The following is a 20,807-nucleotide window of genomic DNA, read 5'->3' on the forward strand; positions in this document are numbered from 1 at the left end:
CAAGCACTACGGGATCAGTTCAAGACGATCAGTTATACTAGCACAGTGGCTTACCGAAGAACTTCCCTTGCTATTCAAGCCAAACGCGATGTCATCCGAGATCTTCTAATAGAGAAATTCGTAGCACACATTGGTTAAAATTGACCAGGAGGGACACGCCTACAACCTTGAGAACGATCCACCTACTGCATGCACTCGGTCTCTGGCCGCCTGCTTCGCAACTTATCAGACCTTTCTATTCCTTGCCCGGGGCCAGCAATCTTGGCGTGTCTTGCCAACAATCAGCTCAATATGGCAGCTCGCATCGTGGATCACGGACGTTTAATGAGAGCGAATCACAAGCAACGTTCCGGGAATGACTATACGGCCGCATCTTGAGCAGGACAATGAATTGCGACTCTTCTTTCAGATAAGATTAGGCTAACGTACGCTGTGAGTGCTCTATTTTATATAGAAGCCGTACGGAGAAAGCTGTCACGCAGCGTCACACTGCTCTTATGAAGTCAATTCCTGGAAACGCGCGTTTCCTGTGGCGCAGAAGCAGAGATAGGACGGCATCGCTTGAAAAAGAACATATTCGCAATCCATTGAGGAGGCCACCTGCTTCCTCCTCTTCTTGAAGAAGTGTGAGCTTGATAGCAGTAGTGGTTTGATTAAGCATGTTTGGAAAATGGACCGCAGGTATTGTGAGGACCGGGATAGCCGTTTATTCTGTCATCTTACCACTCATAGATTCGGTAAGCCTGGATAAAACTCGCTCGCCAAGCCAAATTCCCTTGTACAGCCATTTCACTTTTGCCCGTACTTCACCTTAAAACTCTTAATTAACTCCTTTTCCCTTGATCATATCAATTGGATCTCTTCAATATCCAACGCCAAGGTCGAACCCTTTGAAAGCTTCCAAGATGGACAGTAATCATGACGAGACGTTCATGATGGTCGACGACGTGGCGGACGACTACAACGACTTCATCTCCGGCTGGGCCTTCGACTTCAGCGCCGCCATCGAGGATTTTGTCACCCCTATTATGCACAAGCTTACCGGGGACACTGCCACATACTCTTCTCTTTCTAAGAATGGGAAGATCAACTACATCAAGTCCATATACCCCGATATCAGCCTGGGCGCCTTCAGCATCGACATTCGCTCCGCACTCGTCGAGACCGCTCCGCTACCTCGCAACGCGGACCTGCGAAGGGCTCTCGCCCGCGACCTTGAAGCCTGCGCTGAGACGATTGGAATGCACCAAATCATTGTCTCATATGTCTGCGAGCTGCTGGTTGAGGGCAACAATGCAAGCAACAGCGTCATCGCGACTGTCTGTGGCCCATTTCACATGTCCGACGCCATCACCACAGTAATGTTTTACCTCAAGTACTACTACGAAGAGATCCAAAAGAGCATTGAGAGTAAGGGCGATCTTGTGGTGCGGAGTCGGGAGAGGGGAGAGATTGATTCGCTCACAGAAGGCAAATTTGGTGCCCTCCATCTGCTCTGCGAAAATGCACTTGGCATTCAGCACAGCAGCCTCGGGCTCACCGGGATCACGATGGGCACAATCAAGGCCTGTGAGAAGTGTAGTCTCGAAGAAGTTATGAGGAATCTCGTTTCGAGCATGAAGTGGATGAACTCTACTTTGTACGATATTATCCATGCAAAGACGATTGATGAATTGGAGTATGAGACGCATTGGGGAATGAAGAGGAGAAGAATGTCTACCAACGGTATTACAGACGAACAGCTGCATATTTTGGAATTGTTGTAAAGTAGATGTCGCTTAGCATTCACAGTCTACCATCAAATCGGGTGTATATTAATGACAGTCGATTGATTATTATCTGGAATTACTTCTACCCCACAACTTCGACTCATACATCATGACAATATTAAAAAAAGAAAGACGACACAGACGCGAGCTGCAGCAAGCTGCGCTTGGTATCATAGACGGATGCCAAAAGCAAAGCACTTGGTATCCAGCAGACAGGAGCAAACGGTTTGCCTATTCTGCTTCACTCTTTAGACAGTGGTGGCCGGGTTAGACTCGGCAGGGGCGGCATCAGTGCCGTTTGTGGTTGTGGTGTTCGTGGCGCCGTTCGAGTGACCGTTTGTGGCGTGCCTCTTCTCGTGACCAACTACGCCACCAGTGACGGCGGGGTCCTCGTCATAGTCCCGGATGCGGAGGCCGAGCCGTGCGGGGTCGATGTTGCGGTGGCCCCAGATCAGCAGAGCACCGAAGACGGGCTTCGCGAGGAGGTCGAGAACACCGTAAAATACAGCTTCGGAGTCTGGGGCGATGACGTTGCCGCCCTCGCAGACGCCCCAAGCGATGGGGTAGCAGATCCAGAGAATGGTGGTGAGCGAGCCGCACAGGAGGAAGGTACGGCCGACGTCGTTGCCGAGATGGTTGGCATGGATACGGGCTTCCCACGCGAGCTGGTAGACTATGTAGACGAGGGCGGCGCAGCCTGAGGAGCTGTCAGTGTGTGCTATCACCATGGATGTCGCGGTTAAAACATACCGAACGCAAAGTAACCCCACTTGTACGTGCTTTGGACGAGCGCGCCAACCAGACCAGTAACAATCATGACCCAATCGACAAAGATAACCCAGAGAAGGGTGGGCCAAGGCATGCCGGCAGTGAGGAGAAGGTCCATGAGCAGGAGCGGCGTGGTAATGAACCAGTCAATGTAGCGGACATAGAAGATTTCACGAGTGACGCCGCGGACTCGGGAGTCACTGCGGCGGAACTCGACGTCGATGGGGGTCCAGCCCAGGTTGGATGCCATGGAGAAGTAGGCGACAGCAGCAGTCATGGTGACGGCGGCGGTGATATAGTGGAAAATGCGGTTTTGGCGAGGCTTGGTGAGAGCCAGGCCGGTAAAGATGAAAGTGGACAGTGCCATGACAGCAGTAACGGTCCAGTACCAGTCGGATCCGCGAGTGGTGATGGCAATGTCGGCGGTCCCGGGGTTGATGCGCAAAGCATCGTTGCGACGCACAAAGTGGTTGAGGTAGTTCATGGCGGGCAGTGAGAGAAACTGAAGCAGAGAGCGATGTCAGACGGGTAGGCCGGGCAGCTCCGAGGCAGATTATAAGAGCGGCATGCTCATGCAAAGCGAGGCCCAGAGACTGCAATCATGACGTCTCGCAATGCAATCGATCAGTGTCACTGTCTTCGCGTCTGGGCCGAGGCGGCCGGCAGCAAACGGCATGCCCGCAGCGATAGCGCCTCAATCCGGCAGGGGCCGAGGCCCACCTCAGATGTGAATGGACGCGCATGGCAGCCGATTGGAAGCACAGATGCAGATGGTGGTGACGAGCCGTCTATGATGCAAAGAGGTCGGTGGTCGGTGCTGGGGAGCATTGGCGCTAGGCAGGGGCCCCTCACAAGCTTTGTGGATCGGCAGCCTAGCGCGTGTCAGTGCTTGTCACTCACGCCTGCGCCGTCGATTCCCACTCCAACTCCATCCACCTCGGCCGCTGCCCGCTCACAAGTTCGATCCAACGACTGCCGGCCTGCCGGGCTGCGAGCGTTTCCACTGTTTGGGCCGCTACGATACTGCAGCCCACGAGCGGAATTACACGGCTTGAGTCATAGTATGACATGGCGATTACTCCGTACTGACGGTATGTGGTCGATGCGGCAACCGGCAGGAGTTTCCGGCTGGCCAGACCCAAACCCTCGTGCTGACCATGATGGCCACGGTTATGGCGCACGCCCATCGCATGGCGTCCCCGCTCCGTGCCGTCCTCCGCAAGAACCCACTGCTGCACGCCGCCGAACTCGGCTCGACCCCGATCGTTGGCCCGAGACCGCCAAACCAACGCCTCACACCACAGAACATCCATCACGAGATGCCTTCTGTGCGGCCAATCCGATGCGCTCCTGCCTCTCGATCGCCAATATCACATTCTGTACCACAGTGTCCACATTTACTGGACACGCCCGAACAACACCCGAACAAGTCAATGGCTTTCCCCAGAAAATCCATGAGCTGTGATCGGCCAAGAAGATCGCTTCCTGATTGCGTCAGCTTAGACAACACACGTAGAGTCCTTCTTGACCGAGCAGCAGCGCTTTTGGTAGAACCCAGCAAATTGTCATAGTAGATGAAGCGGCAACTCAACAGAAGATCAACAGCGGTCAATTCGCAGTGATACCTACACCTCCGCTTCCATCCCCGCTTCGCACTGGCCTGACACCCGACAATCCTTGCCGCCGCGCTGTCACGCGTTTTCGCAATCACCAGATCTTGAGCCCAATCCGATCCCCACGTTCAATGCAACGGGGCAAACAGTGAGTTGATCACGAGATTTTCATGAGCTAGCTCAAACGCTTAATATTGACCCGCAGAGTCTTGGCAGAACTCTGCGACCATTCATCACTAGGCGGTGGCGTTGGCGAGCTACTCCTCTCCACGCCCTGCATGCCAAGAAGAGGGGAAAGCAGCGTGCACAACAGCCCAATCGCGCATGGCCATGTGCTCGTCCATGTCTTCCTGCGTGCACAGAAACGCGAAAAGACTGTTGAGAACCGACCAAATTATTATCAAACACCCCCCTGCACAATAAATCTCCAACTCGATGGACCCATGTCATCGATCTTATCCTTCTTCGGCACCTGTCAGCAGACACGTCCTCTCCAACGCAAAGCTCGCGGAGGGGGAAACGATATCCCGAGTTCTGGCCACTTCTACGACGAAGAGAGTATAGAATTGCCGTCGCTTTTGACTTTGCTAGTACATTCTAATCATTCGAACGTTGCAACAGGCATCGCGATCTAAGGCCCGAGATTTCGGCGATGTGTTGTTCACAGTAGTTTTGACTCACATCTGCCGCCACTTCCAGTGGACGAGTTGCGGCGGTTTGTATCGTTTCTGGTGCAGCTAATGAAGTGGTTGTTGGGTCGAATTTTGGGCCCGACTGCCCCTATCCTTCTCCCGACCCGCGTAGAGTTTCCGTGCATACGCCGTCTCAACTGCGTGCCGCTGATTGTGTAAACTAGACTTCGGGCCATCGTGCAGCCTCGCTTGGTAAGCGGTGTTCTGCAGGCAATCTGAAAGGGATAGACACGGGTGTTGAGTGGGGACGCGTGGTTGCATGCACAGTGCATGTGAGAGAAAGAGAGGCGATGGGTATCCCGGACATTCCGGTACCGGATGTAAAATTCCCTCAGAATGTCTCTTCTTTGGATTTTCCTGTGCTTGAAGAAGAAAAAAAGGAAGAAAGAAGAGGGGATTAGCATCTTGTCACCCTGTTCGGCGGGATAGGAAAAGTCGAATTAAGGTAGACATTAACTGCAATAAGCTAAGCGGACCGGAACCTACAACAACTCTCATGGCAGATTCTAAAGCTTGCAGTAGTAGTAGTAATCCGGCAGCTACACATCCCGAAAGTTGGCGACGAGGCCCGACCACGGCGACAAAGTAAGCGCAACCAAAGTTCCGTTCTCACCAATCCTTCCCAAGGTTCAACCACGCGCCGGAATCACCACCCAATAATCCCACGTCGTCACCGCGGCCAGTAGCAAGCGCGAACGCGCCCACGACGGCCAAAAGCAGCACCGCAATCTGGAGCAGCAACCACACGAAACAGCCCCCACCGCCCTCCACACGATCGATCCCTTCCCTCCCAACACCCTTCTTCGTCTTCTCCATGATCTTCCCCTCACTCCCTCCCCACGGCACCGCTCCCCCATCGTCCCCAACAACCTGCTCCGCCGTGATCTTGCTCCCGGCCAGACAAATCGGCACGCCCGTGCCGGGGTGGGTGCTCGCGCCAACAAAGTACAGTCCCTTGACGGAGGGATGGCGCGTCTTGGGCCGGAACGAGAGGACGTTGAAGAAGGAGTGGCTGAGGCCGAGGATGGCGCCGCGGTCGAGGTTGAAGCGCTGCTCCCAGTCGGCGGGCGTGTTGACGCGCTCGTGCGCGATGAGCGGGGCGAGGTCGGCGCCGGTGCGGGCGAGGACGGTGCGCAGGACCGTGGCGCGGGCGAGGGAGAGCATCCGCGGCCAATCCTGCGCCGGGGTGGCAGTTGTGTTGGGGTTGGAGGGAGAGGGCGGCACCAAGTGACCGACGGGGACGAGGACGATGACGGCGTCTTTGCCGGGGGGCGCCGCGGATGGGTCGATGCGCGAGGGCACATTAAGGTAGAAGGAGGGCTCGGTGGGGATCTGCTGGTCCTTGAATATGCTGTCGAAGCTTGTGCGGTACTCGTCGGCGAGGAAGATGTTGTGGGCTTTGAGCTCCGGGACGGGGCGCGAGAGCGACCAGTAGAAGGAGATGCTGCTGCACGAGGCGGGCCGTTTGGTGAGCGAGCGCGCGTACGTTGTCGGCGGGAGGAGGTTGTTGTAGGCGTAGACGAGGTCCGAGTTGTTGATCACGACGTCTGCTGGGATGGTCTCGCCTGAGGCGAGCACGACGCCCGTAGCTCTGCGGTGGTCTGTTGAGAGGGCGATGCTGGATACGGGCGTGGAGAGGCGGTAGTTGACGCCTAGACGCTCTCCGACTTTGACGAGGGCTTCGATGACCTTGTGAAAACCTCCCTCAGGATACCAGACGCCTTCGGCCAACTCCGTATACTGAAGCAAGCTGTAGGTCCCGGGGGCTTCGAACGGACTCATGCCCATGTACATGCTTGCAAAAGTGAAGACTCGTCTCAGCCTCTCAGTCCAGAAGTACTTTGCTGCCCTGCTGTAAATGCTTTCGAACGGATGCAGCTCGATCAGGTGCTTTAGGAAGCTCGGCCGGGCCATGCTCAGCAGCGACGTGAAATTGCGCTTCAGGACGTGGGTCACGCTGAGCTCGTAATGGCGATGCGCCTCGGCCAGGAAGGCCAGGTAACGCTCGAAGCCGTCTTTGCCCTCCCATTTTTCAATCTCCTTCTTCATGCGGGCCAGGTCGGTGGACAGCTCAAAGCTGTGGCCGTCACCGAACCAGAGGTGGTAATTTGGCTCGCATTTGATGAGATTCACGCCCTCAGCTTCAAGGGAAGTGCCCAGGTCCTGGAAGGCCTCGGCGAACAAATTCGGCAGGAGGAGCAACGACGGCCCCTGGTCGAATCGCTGAAGCGTGCGTCAGTGCGAGTGTTCTTCAAAAGGGCAGCGGAGCTGTACATAGCCATCGTGGTGGATCAGCGAGCACCGTCCACCAGTGAAGTCGTTCTTCTCGACGACTGTGACGGCGTAGCCGGCTTTCGCAAGACGTGCTGCGGCTGCAACGCCGCCCACGCCGGCGCCTGAATCGTTGGCTCCAGTTAGCTACCCGGCGAAAAGCCCATTGAGGAAGGTGGCAGCGGGCATTCACGAACCGACGATCACTGCCGTCCTCTGGCGAGCCTTTTCGACCATTGCTGAAAATTCCTCGATGCTGGACAACTTGAACAAGCAGTGATTGGGGCGGGAAGCATTATATCCATGACGTGACGTCTCATGGAGCCGGCTAGCGTGCGCGCCAGCGTGGGCCGGAAGCACAGACTCGCGCCGTCCCCACCAGCTGCGGGATCGCCGCAGGGATCTGGCATGGCGATTCCTAAGCGGCACAGCAACCAGACTCTCAGATTTGGGCCAAATGTGGCCAGATAGTTGCATGATGTGGGAACAAGGTGGCTCAATCCGAACCGATGCAAATCAACATACTACGAAACACCCTCTCTCTCAAGCCGTGCTCTTCCTGAGCGCCTTCCATGCCACTAATATCCTCCTCCGCTTAGGCACCGTAGCTCTGCCTTCCCGCACCCTGTACCCTTCTTCTCTGATTACGCGCCCGATCTCCATGTAGCTCTCAACCGCCACACGCATTGGACCCCTGGCCTCGTCAGGAAGCTGCTCGATTGCACCCTTGGCATCCGCATAGATGGAGAACGCGCGGTCGAGCAATCGAAGTCGGAGCTCCTCCACCTGCGGGCCTTGAGGAGCTTGGATGACAGCTGCCGGCGTGAGCTGTTTTTCTGCCATCCAATCCAAGGGGATGTACACGCGTTGAATGCGTGCGTCGACCGCAATGTCGCGCGAGATATTTACATATTGCAGCGCGACGCCCATCCTCGCCCCAGCATTCACGAGGCGCTGCTTTGCATCTCTGGATGCGTTCGATGGTAGATTGTGGAAAACCAGTTCCAACATCGAATGCGCAACCGTACCTGCAACTCGCTCTCCATATAGGTCCAGGTCTGAGACCGTCTGAATCGGGTATCTAGACGGCTCGCCGCTGGCCGAGGCAAATGCAAGGTCCATTTCAAACCCATCCAACATGTCGTACAGGGGCTTGCTTGACAGGTACGAAGTGGGCAGAAACCTGAGGGCAGAGTGTGCCTCGGGGGGAAACTTGAATTCGATGTGGTCCCGGAGTAGGGCTTTCTCCTCAACGTTCTTGTAGGAAAGGTCAAGAAACATGCGGAGTTTGCGGATCCACTCTCGAGCTTCCCGGCAGTCTGCAGCGTTGTCGATGAGGTCGTCTGCTACGCGGCAAAAGGAGTACCTGTGTGCCAATAAGCGACTATCAAATCGAGTTGATCAGGGCAGAAAATTACAAAAGAACCAGATCAGCCCGAAGGCGGCCCTGGAATGTGCCACTAGCAAGATAAAAGCTTCGACTCTTGCGCCGTAGTCGATCGATGGCTTCTCGGAGAGCATGAAGATAAAACTCGTCGTAGGACGACGTAGGTCCGAGCAGAGCGCGAACCAGCAGAGCCGGGGAAGGCAATGCTGGAACAGTACAGAAAGTCCCCCGACATGTGTACAGGATGGCCATCGCATTATCGAATGCTATCAAACCGAATACGATTAAGGTATTAGTAGTGAGGAAGAAAACAGCCTCTCTGAGCCAAGTCAGCTTATGTCCTTTGAAAATGCTGGTGACGCTTACTCTATCTCCAAGCCGGGCCACAGATAAAAGCCCAGTTTGGTACCAGTCTCGATGACCCATGTTCCACGCCGCAGGGCCAGGGTATCAACAATCCAGAGGTAGACGGTGGGTACTGCGATGGGCCACAGAGAACTGGACCGGGGGATGCCAAGTATGAGCTGATATGCCAGACTCCTGTCGCATATCAGTCCTGAACTGTCCTCAAAAGGGCTTCAACGGCATACCACAATAGTAGCAGGAAAGGGAATAACCAAAGTGTTATCCATCCCATATATGTACCGCGACCCCCGGCCTTCACTGCACGCACACCAAGACCAATGCCCAGGGCCAATACGGCCTGGCCAGCCCGTTGATACCGTTTCCAACAGGAGGTCTTTCCGGCTGGAGCCTTTTCGGTCTGGAGGTATATGGGAAAGAAGACGGGTTTGCTAAATAGGAGATAGAGTAACGACGTAGTGTAAGTCTGGATGACAAAAAAGAAGACCTCTTCGGCGGGAATGTCGAGCAGCGTAGGCCCCACGAAGGCGTTGGCAGGGTACGTCCATATTCCGGCCCGTATAAGGTACGAGTCCCAGGGGATGGAGGAGGCGACAGCAATCTGATCGAGTCAGAGAACAATGGGCAATGGCGTGAGGCGCATACTGACGGTCACAAGGAAGAGGATTTTATACACATCGAGACGGGTGAGCAGCGGACGATATAGAAAAGTCAGGGCTACCGCTGGCGGGATGGTGTATTTGAGATGCCTGTCGGTAGGTCAGAAGCGGGCTGGGATGGTTGCGGGCGTGAGACTCACACGAGGGCATAGTCGTAACCCATCCTCACGACTGGCTACCGGAACATTACCCGGAGGACGATGGCTCGCACTTGACGCGGGATGACGCCGAGAGGCACAGTGGACGGAATCCGCTGTGGAGGCGAGCTCTGGAGCGGAGGTCAATGTCTTGCAGGCGGGCAGGGCGCAGAGGCTGCGGTCGTCATGGTGTTGAAGTTTAGCCGGCATGCGGCTCTCTCTTTTCTAGAGCGGCTTCGGACTGGGCTCGCGCTATGCACGGCAGGATGACACGCTAAAGCGGCGCGAGATTCAACGGGCGAATTGAGTGGAAGGCAGGGGTTGCAGGGGCGCCCGGAGCTACGGGCGGCAGGCGCAACCTAGCCTGTGCGGTTCATCCTGACATCATCACCGCCCGCGTGAATCTGTGCATGCCCGGACCCCGCCGGTAGCTAGCCCGCCCGTTGAGCTCCCTCCATGCCGATCGAGCGCTTCCAGTTCACATGCACATGCACTTGTGCCACGCGCTTGCTATCCGCCCCTCGCCATCCATTGCCGCTGCCTGTCCGCCCCGCGCGCTTGCTGTCGTCATGTTGCTCTTTGTGCCCGCTCTCCACTTGTCATCACGTCGCGGTAACACCACCCCAATTCTGTGAGCTATTGAAAGCTTGCGCCCGCCCTTCTGGCTTGGCTGCTGCTTTTCACAAACAACTGCAGACATGCCTCAGCTTGCTGGCTCCAAGAAGCACCCGTATGTTGTGCCTCCTCCAAAAGAAAGGACTGCCAGCTGACCCGGAAAAGATATCTCTCAGGAAATTATGCGCCCACCAAGCAGACACGGCAATTGACGCCCTGCACCTACACCGGCTCCATCCCCGAAGAGCTTGCTGGAGGTCAATATGTCCGCAACGGAGGCAACCCTATCACCAATGAAGAGCTTGGCCGTGATGCCCATTGGTTCGACGGCGACGGCATGCTGGCTGGCGTACTGTTCGAGCGCGCTGAGAATGGCCGGATCCAGCCCAAGTTCGTCGCTCAGTTCGTCTTGACCGACTTGCTCTTGTCCTCGCTGTCCAACCGGGCTTTGAGATTCCCCATCCTGGCGAGCATTGCGACGCTGGTCAGCCCGTTGTCTTCGCTCTTCACCATCCTGTTGAGCATCATGAGAACTGTCTTCCTGGTCATCCTCTCGCACTTGCCGGGGTCTCGCCAAGCCATCAAGAAAATCAGCGTCGCGAATACGGCAATCTATTACCATGACGGCCGTGCCTTGGCCACGTGTGAGAGCGGCCCTCCCATCAGAGTCTCGCTTCCTGATTTGAGCACTATTGGCTGGTACAATGGCATCTCGGCCGAGGGAGAAGCTGATAAAAAGGCTGATGAGGTTGGCTTTGGAGGAAAAGGGCTGCTGAGCTTCATGAAAGAATGGACTACGGGCCATCCAAAGGTCGACCCGGTCACCAACGAGATGATATTATACCACTGTACCTTTGCCCCTCCGTATATACACTACTCGGTGCTCCCAGCGACGGACGATGTCGCCCATAACCCATCTTTTTCGAAACTAATCAACATGCCAGTCTCTGGAGTCTCTGGTGGCAAAATGATGCATGACTTCGGAGTTTCGCGAAAACACACCATTATCATGGATCTCCCCTTGACTTTGGACCCTCTGAACCTCATCAAAAACAAGCAAATCGTGTCATATGATCCTTCGGCGCCCTCGCGCTTTGGAGTTTTCCCGCGACGAAACCCATCTAATGTCCACTGGTTCGAAACATCGGCATGCTGCATCTTCCACACGGCCAATTCTTGGGATTCCAAAGATAAATCTGGAGACGTTCGCTCAATCAACCTTCTTGCCTGCAGGCTTACGTCAGCCACGCTAGTCTACAGTGCCGGTAATGTCCCAGTACCCAAGGCTAAGAAGAGACTCGCCACTTTACCGGAGCCAAGTGGATTTGATGCTGCACTAGCTCTCGAATCTCCTCGTGACGGGGCTGAGCCTCTTGTCCAACCACTCATCCAAATCGAGCCCAAGCCGGAACCAGACTCCACGGACAATGAAACCATCTCTTCGTTTCTGGATGAAGAAGAACAGTGTCGTCTATATTACTATTCTTTCGTTCTTCCCTCCCGGTCCTCACCTCAGCGAATTGCCGTACAACATGCTCTCTCCGCTGTCCCTTTCGAGTTTCCCGCTGTCAACCCAGCTTATGCGATGGAGTTCGCTCGTTACGTCTACGGATGCAGCACTAGTTCCTCATCTTTTGGCGCTGCCCTCGGTAGAGCCGCTACAGTTGACGTATTGGTCAAACTAGACGTGCAGACTCTCATCGCACGTGGCCAGCAGCGTCCCCCATCCCAGGTCACCGGTTGCGTGGACAGGCGGCCAGTGCCCGAGATTTTGGCACAGCAAGAAGAGCTCGACGATCCGAGCGACCCAGTACGGTGCTTCAAGATGCCTGACGGCTGGTATGCACAGGAAGCACGATTTGTGGCAAGGCGGGACGCTCGTACCGAGGACGACGGATACTTGCTCTTCTACGCTTTTGACGAGAGTCAGTTAAACGAAGATGGGGAGGTCGGGACAGATGCAGTCAGCGAACTCTGGATTCTGGATGCGAGGAGTATGCGGGACGTAGTCGCCACGATTAAGCTACCGCAACGCGTTCCGTACGGGCTACATGGAGAGTGGTTCGATGAAAATCAGATTAGGTCGCAACGGCCTTTTGATAAAGTTAGAAGCGTAGACGTTGTGACTAGAAATGGAGACGAAGAGAAGGGTCTATGGAGAGTTTGGATGGGTGCGAGAAGGAAGATGGAACGGTGGTTGGCATGAGCGGCAGCACTCTTGTTTTGCCGTCGTCGTGGGCGATGGGCGGGAATAGTAATACTTTCAGTCTGTAAAGTTACTGTCTATATGCTCCTTAGTCTGAAAGGGGTCTAATCGTAATGCATTCGTACCTCATCGCAATCGCCCTGATTGCTCACTCCGTACATCTTTGATTGTCTCAGCCATTCTCCACACACCCTCGACCAGTTGCTCCTCCTCGAGCCATGCCCAACACAGCCTTATGCCCATCTCAAAACCACCTTTCCGCCTTGCCCTCTCCGCGCTTCCGGGATCGCCTTCAATTTTGAACATGTCGCCGAAGGCGAACTTGCACTTGTGCTTGTCGCGCGCAATGGTTGCAAGCTTTCCAGCTTGGGGTAGGTCAGATGGGAGCATTAGGTACGTGAAGAAGCCGCCAGCGGATTCAGGGTACCTAGTACCTGATCCTTCATAAAGCTGGCTTGATGAAGCGATGCTGGCTTCGTATTTCTTTCCGACATCAGTGACAACGCCGAGCGGCACCAGATACTCTTTGATAGCGGACATTAGAGCATGGTAGCGACGCCGGTAAGTGGGAACAAGGACCGTGTCGATGTGGTTTTGAAGGGCGCCGGTCGAGAGCATCTGATGGACAAACATGGAGCTGAAGTGGGCCGGGTTGCCGCCCGATCGGGTAGAGCCTCTGTAGCGTGTGGTTAGCCAAACTGGGAATTCTGGAGAGCGACAGTACTCACATGATCATCACCCTGTCCACCACTGCTTGCGTGCTTTCCACCCAACTCACCCGTATTCCCGGCGCGATGATCTTGGAAAAACTCCCGTTGCTCAGTGCATTTCCCCACCGATCCTTCGGCCCTCCATCCAGCACCCTGTCCACATCCACGATCCTGGGCGGCAGCGGGCCCAGCTCTTCCACCGACACACCCTCCTCCACCGGCCACCTCAACACATCGTACACGTCGTCTGTCACGACCAACACGTCAAACTCCCTCGCTAGCCTCACCACCTCCTCCCTCCGCCTCAAGCTCATCGTCTTCGCGCTCGGATTCGACCACGTCGGCACCATGTACAACACGTGCTTGTAAATCTTACACGGGCCCAGCCCCTTCTTCCGCGGCTCGCGCTCCCGCAGCCCCAGCCCGCCCCAGAACCCCGTCCCGGCCCGCACCTCGGCCTCCACGCGCTCGATGGCCGCGCGCAGGAAGCCGACGTCGATGCCCTCGTCGTCCTCGGGCACGCCGCGCATCCTGCTCGGGCTCCCTTCATCATCGTCGTCGCCGCCGAAGCCCGCGTCGGCGAAGATGGGACACGCGAGGAAGTACGTCGGCTCGACCATCCAGACGGCCCGCGTGTACGCGGGCGCGGCGAGCCGCAGCACGGCGTTGAGCAGCGTGCCGGACGCGCCGTTGCCGACCATGATGCGGTTGGGCGGGATGGCGTAGGGCCGGCCGTCGGCGTCGCGCGGCGCGTAGCTCTCGGTCAGCCAGGAGGCGATGGAGGCGCGCAGCGGGCCGTAGCCGTGGCCCGGCCCGTAGTTGAGCGCGGCGGCGGATTGCTCTGGGGCCGTGAGGATGGGGGAGGCGCTGGTGAGGAGGGGTCTGGTGGGGTGCAGGGTTGTGCTGGGCCAGCCGAGTTGGAGGTCGATCGGGGCGCGCATGGCTGGGGTTTGTTGCTGGTGTGTTTGGAGATGGGCGGTTGTGGTGGTGGTTGCTGGTGGTTTGATTGATGGGGGTTTGTCACGATACGGATCGTCGGGAAGTGGGGTTGCGGATGGAAGCGGGAAGCACGTCATTGTTGTTCGCCCACTTTTGGCTGGTTGGATGGGTCTAAACCGCAACTGTGTACCAGGAATGGTGGGGGAAAAAGTGTCCGCCATGATATGGACGTGCGGAATGGTGGTTGGCTATCTGGATGGAGTCTCACCTTCACAATCTGTACACTTGAGTTGTCCCCTTCTGATCACAGGACGGAGTGTTGCGCCAGCCGGGACAGCCGCTTGAACACTGGCAAACCGAAGCCAATCAACAAGAATTGCCTTCATGTACATTCAAAACCCCCAAGCAAGGATGTGTATCCCAAACTACGTCAACGGCATTTTCTAATGCCAATCAACTGCCTGTCTGCCTTTCAAGCTGGGTGCAACTGTTGGCGGTTTTACTGAGAACGCATGCTTGCTTTAAGAACCGTGAAATTAAGATTGGTACTTGCTCCTGTGCTTAATGATGGCAATGTGGATGCGCCCGTGTACTGTGATTGGCCGTTGGCGAGTTTGAGATGTAATGTTGCTGACTTTGTCCCACTTGAAGACAATTGGTCGGGTGGCAAAGACACAGGACTGCAGATATAGAAACTCAGAAGCAACCGTATGCTACATGGCTTGTTGGTATCGAAGCGCTTGCTCTTTTCCCATCACTGCGGCGAGACGTTCAAGTTGGTAGCATACTTAAATGGCTTCAAGCCCCCTCATTCCTCCACTACCAGATTGTCTCATCAACTCTTGGAAAGAGGCTTCTTAGCTCTAGTACGGCATTATTCCACCGACAGAACTGACCAATCCGCAATCCTCATTCCAAGATATCCAGCATGAGCGACCAGCCGAACAACAAAATCACTCAGCCTCGGGCTGAAGGTGCTACCACGAGCAACCCGGTTTCGCGTCCAGAGAAGACGACTTCGAATGACAGCAACCATGGGCCTCACTCTCCGAATCCCAGCGAAGGTTCATCTTCAAGCGGATCGTGGAGCTGTGGCCCTCATGCTCCTTCCCATGAACCGTCGACTACACCTCGTTCCCACTTCCCGACGGCCAGCGGCATGATCGATGACGCTCTTTCCCTCGCTGATCTAAGTCTCAAGGACAAACACATTACTCATGAAAGTCCTGGCACTGCGATCCGCTCAACCATCGGCAACTGCTTCGAAATTCTTACGAAGCCTGCAAGGATTTGTAAGCATTCGATCTCGTACTTCTCGACTAACCCTCAAGGGGAGGTCAAGAACAAGAAGCTGAAGCGGCAGCTGCTGCTCAAGGCTTTGGAACACCTTGCGAGCAATGGTGGCTCCAAACCCGTTGTTGACGGGATGGACACCATCTACTCCATGGAACCATTGCACTCAAACCTCCAGGAAGCACCTTCTGAGACGTACTTCGACATCGTACACCCTCCAAGTCCTTCAGGAGAGCTTAGCAGCTACCGAGTTCGAGTATTTCGCCAACAAGATGTCAAGTTTGACGATGTTGCAAGATGCATGACGGATGGCAAGTTCGGCGGCGGCAGCGACTGTCCTGCCAAGAACTACGTCCGCGCTCTGAACGTTTTGCTTCAATCCGTTTTGAGCCAAGATGAGAAGTGGTTTTGCATCAACAAGAACCTGTGTCTTTCCAAGGAAGCCATGAGCGAAGGTACTGAGCCCAAACCTCAGAAGAGAAGAGCCCAGCTCGTCCAAGGGAAACAGCACGTCAAACTTCATCATGGGATGACTTTCTCTGTCAATCTCCTGGAAGAAAATTGCGGTTTTGCTCCAGAATCCAAGGACTCACCCTTCAAGCTTGTACTGACCGTCAGTCCCTGTCCCACGTTGTTTGTGGAGGCCTGTAATCTTGGTGTTTTCTACGAAGATTACCTCAACAGAGAAAGAGACAACTTCCAAGAAGACGCCGAAGAAAGAAAAAGAATTCTTCACTCGTTCATCAAGAGATTCGATTGCACCCTGGGATACAGGCAATCCTTCGGTGGTACGGCATCAGGCATAATCAAGCCTCCGCAGACGCCGGATGACCTCCGAAGCGATACCCGACGACGCAGGATTGTGTCCTTTGGCAAAAGTGCGACGGAACAGAGGTTCAAGCTCGAGAGAAGCGATTTAGCTTCAAAAGATATCTCCGTGAGCAGTTATTTTCAAGAGTGTAAGTGCGGAAACGATCTGTTCGAATCGGGCTAACATTCGGCTACAGACTATGCTTACAAACTCAAGCACCCAGAACTTCCTGTGGTGAACATTGGGGCCAGTGCGAAAGAAATCGCCGCGGATGACAAGAAGACAGAGATCTGGGTTCCGATGGAATTGCTATGGGTTCGAGAGCAACCTATCTTCAAGTTCCCTCCCCTACAGATGAAGGACGGGTTCAAGGCTATCCTTAAAGAACAGGAAGACTCAATTCGTAACTTTGACGCCAACTTCTTCATCAAGAGCAGTAAGGTGGCGCGACTTCTGGACCCTGCAGTACTGAAGGTGAGTTCTGAGTCTGAAGTTGCAAGAATATGCTGACCGTATCAGGACCTCTTTGAGATCACATTCAAGCCAACGGCCGAGGCTTTCAAAGGCTACTGCCTCTGCTCTTCGCCTGGGATTTCTCAGAAGAAGATGCGAATCAGAGCTCCAGAGTTTGCGGAATCCCCTCAAGTGATTCAATTTCTGACCCTCAAATCTGGTCCGGAAAAGCATACCGAAGAAGAGCAGAAGGGTCTTCGGAAAGCATACGAGAACCTGCTTGAAGCTTTTCAAACGGAAGGGGCACTACGCTACCAGCAGCAACCAGCTTATGACTATGATGTTTTCATGTCAGTCCTCGAAAACAAGGGCAACGTAGAATCATCTCTCACACGGGGTTTCCCAGACGAAGAGCGGTTGCTCTTTGTGGGACTTGAGGGGCCCAGAGAGGAACAAGCAGCTCTCCAGGCCAAGATCAGATGTTGGTGCGACAAGAACAGCATCCCTACAGTCTTCGTTGATGCTCGAAAGTTGCTGGGAACCATGAAGCACTGGACAATGGCCGACAAAGAGACTGATGTGCCAGAGGATAGGTACGCCTTGGGGTACGCTAGGTCGCTTCTCACAAAAGCTGTCCATAGATATACGTGTGGCGTTCCGAGCACTCAGGTGATCAGCCCCACAGACCTTCAACGTCTCAAGACCTTTCTGGAAAAGACAATGGTTGTCGGTGCGTCTCTTGTCTCCGGCAATATCCGTCCATCGGATAATTTCCCATCAATTGCGGCGATCACGGCAAACGTGAAAGACGACTTCGTCCAGTATCAGGGTCGCTTTCGCCTTCAACCCCCAGAAGAGAAGGTTGGTCAAGTCACCCGTCGGGTTTTGAGGTTGCTAACGTTGTTGCCCAGAAAATTGCGGGCCTCAGCGATATGCTGAAGGAGATGTTATTCGAATATGCGCAGGCTCATGATAGCCGGCTACCGGAGTCAATCCTGTATTTTCGAGAAGGCGTGTCGGAGAACCACTTTGACATGATCAGAAGCGACGAGGTTCGCCAGATAGCGGAGGCGTGCGATAAGCTTAGCAAGGAGACACCGGGACTCGTTCTACCGGATGCAGGGCCGAAGATTACTCTTATCGCTTTATCGAAGGGTGCCCGACCTAGGTTCTTCCCGGATGGTAGAGGGGGACGGAAACCGACTTCCAAGAATCTGGAAGCAGGAACGGTCGTTGACGCACCAGAGTTCCAGAGACCGAATGTGAAAAAGGGGGAGTTTGACTTCCATCTCCAGTCTCACTCGAATCGCTGCGACATTAACAAGCAGTGTGGACTTACCTCCAACACACACTACTTTGTACTGCAGCATGAAAACAAGTGGAATCCGGAGGAGATTGAAAGCATTGTGAGTCTATCCTTGGTCCAGCCCGAAGTGCTATGGTACTGACTTTCGTCGTAGACGAACAATCTCTGTCACATCAATGCTGTTCCCGCGGCGGAGTCTTACGTGGCGCCAGTTTACTATTCAGGGAAGATATGCGAGAGGGGCCGTTCTTACCTCCGAGCTCTTGCGCCAGCCAACCATGCAAGTCTGTCGTACAAACAGGTCATCCAGGAAGTCGAAGACAGCGATGCCTGGCCGGAGTCTCATGTTTTGGGCAAGAAGATGTTTTGGCTTTAGATTTTTGTGCGACACGGGGACACTGGGTTCTCCTTGCTCTTTATTTTCCCCCCCTGACGGCGATACCATGTTCCCTATGATTGTTCATGTTTCTGGCCCGACACCCGATTTATTGGTTTGAATTTCCGGTTTGATGGATTAGGCGTTCGGTCTTTTGTGTGTGTTTTTCTTTCCTTTTCTTTCTTCTTTGTTGCTCCTTCTCCTATGTTAGAGCTCAGTATACTGAGCTGTGCTGGCTGTTTAGTGGTAAAATGTGACTAGAAAATCAAGGATATTGATACCAAACTTGGAGCTGCAAAATTCGCAGTGTGGCGAGAGCAGAGCTATGGTGCCATTGAGTGCAGAAGGCCGAGGAAAGCCAGCAAGTCGATGGCATACTCCATAGGGCTAATGTGTAAGGCTTCGGCCAAGTTTCGGGATGGGAAGGTGGTGGTGTGTCGGAGGACAGAAGGACGGGACGAGATGACGCCGGTGGTGGAATCGGCACGTGACGGGTCTCTGACGAGGCGGGAGCTCGGTCGGCGTGCATCACAACGTAGCTCCGACAGCAACCAACCTCAGCTTCGCATCCGCCCTCAACACCTCGCCATCGCCATCACCCCTGCCACCCCCAAACTTGCACGCCGTCGGACCTCGCCGGTTCACCCATACCTCCCCGAACCTCTCCAGCTCCACGTCCACAGCCATGTCGGGTGAGGTCCTCAAGGCCGAGAAGGACTTCACCAAGGAAGTCGACAAGGCGATCCCAGACGCGGAGTCCCTTGCCAAGGTACTTTTGCTCTGCTATCCTCCTGCGCAGCCTATGCTGACCCTATTGCCAGAGCAACCTTCAAGCCGCCATCGAAAAGCTCCTTGCGCTCGAGAAGCAGACTCGTCAAGTACATCTCGCCTAGCCCGCGCCTCCAAACGCGCCCGCCCCGCTAACGGCTCATAGGCCTCAGATCTCGCATCCACATCCCGCCTCATTGTCTCCATCGTCACATTATGCAAGGATAAGGGAGAATGGGGTCAGCTGAACGAGCAAGTTCTTCTGCTCTCCAAGAAACATGGCCAGCTCAAGCAGGCTGTTACCAAGATGGTCCAGGTTGTCATGGGCTTCTTGGACGCTGTCCCGAACTTGGACACCAAGCTTTCCGTCATCGAGACTCTGAGAACCGTCACCGAGGGCAAGGTAAGCTTTCCGTTGTTCCCTCTGCAATGCTTCCGCTGACATGGCCCGCAGATCTTCGTTGAAGTCGAGCGCGCGCGCGTCACCCGCATTCTTTCCGACATCAAGAAGCAACAAGGCGACGTCAAAGCTGCTTGCGATATCCTGTGCGAGCTGCAAGTCGAGACCTTTGGTTCTATGACCCGTCGGGAGAAGACCGAATTCATTCTTGAGCAGGTGGCGCTGTGCATAGAGAAGGGCGACTGGACCTCGGCCGGTATCCTGAGCCGGAAGATCAGCACAAGATACTTCGCGAGGAAGCCGAAGAAGTCCCCGGAGCAGCTGGAGAAGGAGAGGAAGGAACGTGAGGAGGCGGAGAAGAACAGGGGCCCCGACGACCCTCCGGTCGAGCCTCTGGATGATGTCACCGACCTCAAGCTGCGCTACTACGAGCAGCAGATCCTCTTGGCCAAGAACGATGACAAGTACCTGGACGTGTGCAAGCACTACAGGCAAGTCCTGGACACCGAGGCCGTTGAGGAGGATTCGACGAAGCTCAAGGCGGTATGTGGACTCTATTACCTTCACAACTCCCCATCTAACAGTATGCCCAGGTACTTCAACGCGTCATCTACTTCGTCATCCTCGCACCCCACGATAACGAGCAATCCGACCTCCTGCACCGCATCCACCGCGACTCGCGCAATGCACAAATACCTGTCGAAGCCCAGCTGCTTAAGCTTTTCACCATTCCGGAGCTCAACAGGTGGCCTGTCACTTCCGAGAAATTTGGCAAGCAGTTGTGCTCCACGGATATCTTCGACGCACAGCCTGGCCAGGATGCCAAGGCACACCAGCGTTGGCAGGACTTGCGGAAGCGTGTCATTGAGCACAATGTCCGGGTCGTGGCCAAGTACTACACCCGCATCCAGATTCCCCGCCTCACGCAGCTGCTTGACCTCTCGGAGGACGAGACTGAGAAATACATTGCGGAGCTGGTCACTGCGAAGACCATCTATGCCAAGATTGATCGGCCGGCTCAGATTGTCAGCTTCGCCAAGCCTCGCGATGCCGATGATGTTCTCAACGAGTGGAGCGGTAGCATGAAGAGCCTTTTGGGTCTGCTCGAGCGCATTGACCATTTGATCACGAAGGAGGAGATGATGGCCAGGATTCAACCGACCAAGGTGGAGAAGGGAAAGACTAGCAAGGCGCACTAAGTGGTTGAAGACCGAGGGGTCTCTAGGCGCATGCTTTGATGACAACATCGGGTTTCCGGTGGCTACTTTACG

General features: G+C 55.0%; 8 protein-coding genes across 8 annotated transcripts; 4 read left to right on the plus strand and 4 right to left on the minus strand.

The window, feature by feature from the left end:
* Window positions 1–905: 905 nt before the first annotated feature.
* SLS55_003280 (uncharacterized protein) lies at window positions 906–1,766 on the plus strand (the record flags this gene model as incomplete). Its single annotated transcript, XM_066774758.1, has 1 exon — window positions 906–1,766. The coding sequence occupies one exon, from the start codon at window positions 906–908 to the stop codon at window positions 1,764–1,766; it is 861 nt and encodes a 286-aa protein (XP_066634877.1).
* A 251-nt stretch (window positions 1,767–2,017) lies between these two features.
* SLS55_003281 (uncharacterized protein) lies at window positions 2,018–3,021 on the minus strand (the record flags this gene model as incomplete). The annotated part of the gene is made up of 2 exons (XM_066774759.1): window positions 2,018–2,466; window positions 2,520–3,021. The coding sequence occupies 2 exons, from the start codon at window positions 3,019–3,021 to the stop codon at window positions 2,018–2,020; spliced, it is 951 nt and encodes a 316-aa protein (XP_066634878.1).
* Window positions 3,022–5,451: 2,430 nt separating this feature from the next.
* Window positions 5,452–7,350, minus strand: SLS55_003282 (uncharacterized protein; the record flags this gene model as incomplete). Its single annotated transcript, XM_066774760.1, has 3 exons — window positions 5,452–7,065; window positions 7,117–7,208; window positions 7,311–7,350. The coding sequence occupies 3 exons, from the start codon at window positions 7,348–7,350 to the stop codon at window positions 5,452–5,454; spliced, it is 1,746 nt and encodes a 581-aa protein (XP_066634879.1).
* Window positions 7,351–7,656: 306 nt separating this feature from the next.
* On the minus strand, window positions 7,657–8,926 carry SLS55_003283 (uncharacterized protein; the record flags this gene model as incomplete). Its single annotated transcript, XM_066774761.1, has 2 exons — window positions 7,657–8,456; window positions 8,923–8,926. 2 exons carry the CDS (start codon window positions 8,924–8,926, stop codon window positions 7,657–7,659), a joined length of 804 nt encoding a protein of 267 aa, XP_066634880.1.
* A 1,431-nt stretch (window positions 8,927–10,357) lies between these two features.
* Window positions 10,358–12,480, plus strand: SLS55_003284 (uncharacterized protein; the record flags this gene model as incomplete). The annotated part of the gene is made up of 2 exons (XM_066774762.1): window positions 10,358–10,389; window positions 10,440–12,480. 2 exons carry the CDS (start codon window positions 10,358–10,360, stop codon window positions 12,478–12,480), a joined length of 2,073 nt encoding a protein of 690 aa, XP_066634881.1.
* Window positions 12,481–12,606: 126 nt separating this feature from the next.
* YEY2_1 (Valine--pyruvate aminotransferase) lies at window positions 12,607–14,131 on the minus strand (the record flags this gene model as incomplete). Its single annotated transcript, XM_066774763.1, has 2 exons — window positions 12,607–13,156; window positions 13,209–14,131. The coding sequence occupies 2 exons, from the start codon at window positions 14,129–14,131 to the stop codon at window positions 12,607–12,609; spliced, it is 1,473 nt and encodes a 490-aa protein (XP_066634882.1).
* A 926-nt stretch (window positions 14,132–15,057) lies between these two features.
* AGO2 (Protein argonaute-2) lies at window positions 15,058–18,368 on the plus strand (the record flags this gene model as incomplete). Its single annotated transcript, XM_066774764.1, has 6 exons — window positions 15,058–16,381; window positions 16,430–16,707; window positions 16,753–17,279; window positions 17,328–17,547; window positions 17,598–18,092; window positions 18,147–18,368. The coding sequence occupies 6 exons, from the start codon at window positions 15,058–15,060 to the stop codon at window positions 18,366–18,368; spliced, it is 3,066 nt and encodes a 1,021-aa protein (XP_066634883.1).
* Window positions 18,369–19,053: 685 nt separating this feature from the next.
* Window positions 19,054–20,735, plus strand: RPN5 (proteasome regulatory particle subunit; the record flags this gene model as incomplete). Its single annotated transcript, XM_066774765.1, has 5 exons — window positions 19,054–19,137; window positions 19,190–19,246; window positions 19,303–19,539; window positions 19,591–20,079; window positions 20,130–20,735. The coding sequence occupies 5 exons, from the start codon at window positions 19,054–19,056 to the stop codon at window positions 20,733–20,735; spliced, it is 1,473 nt and encodes a 490-aa protein (XP_066634884.1).
* Between the last annotated feature and the right edge of the window lie 72 nt (window positions 20,736–20,807).

This window comes from Diplodia seriata (genome assembly GCF_021436955.1).
Source record: "Diplodia seriata strain FDS-637 chromosome Unknown scaffold_3, whole genome shotgun sequence".
In the NCBI taxonomy this organism is placed as follows: domain Eukaryota; kingdom Fungi; phylum Ascomycota; class Dothideomycetes; order Botryosphaeriales; family Botryosphaeriaceae; genus Diplodia; species Diplodia seriata.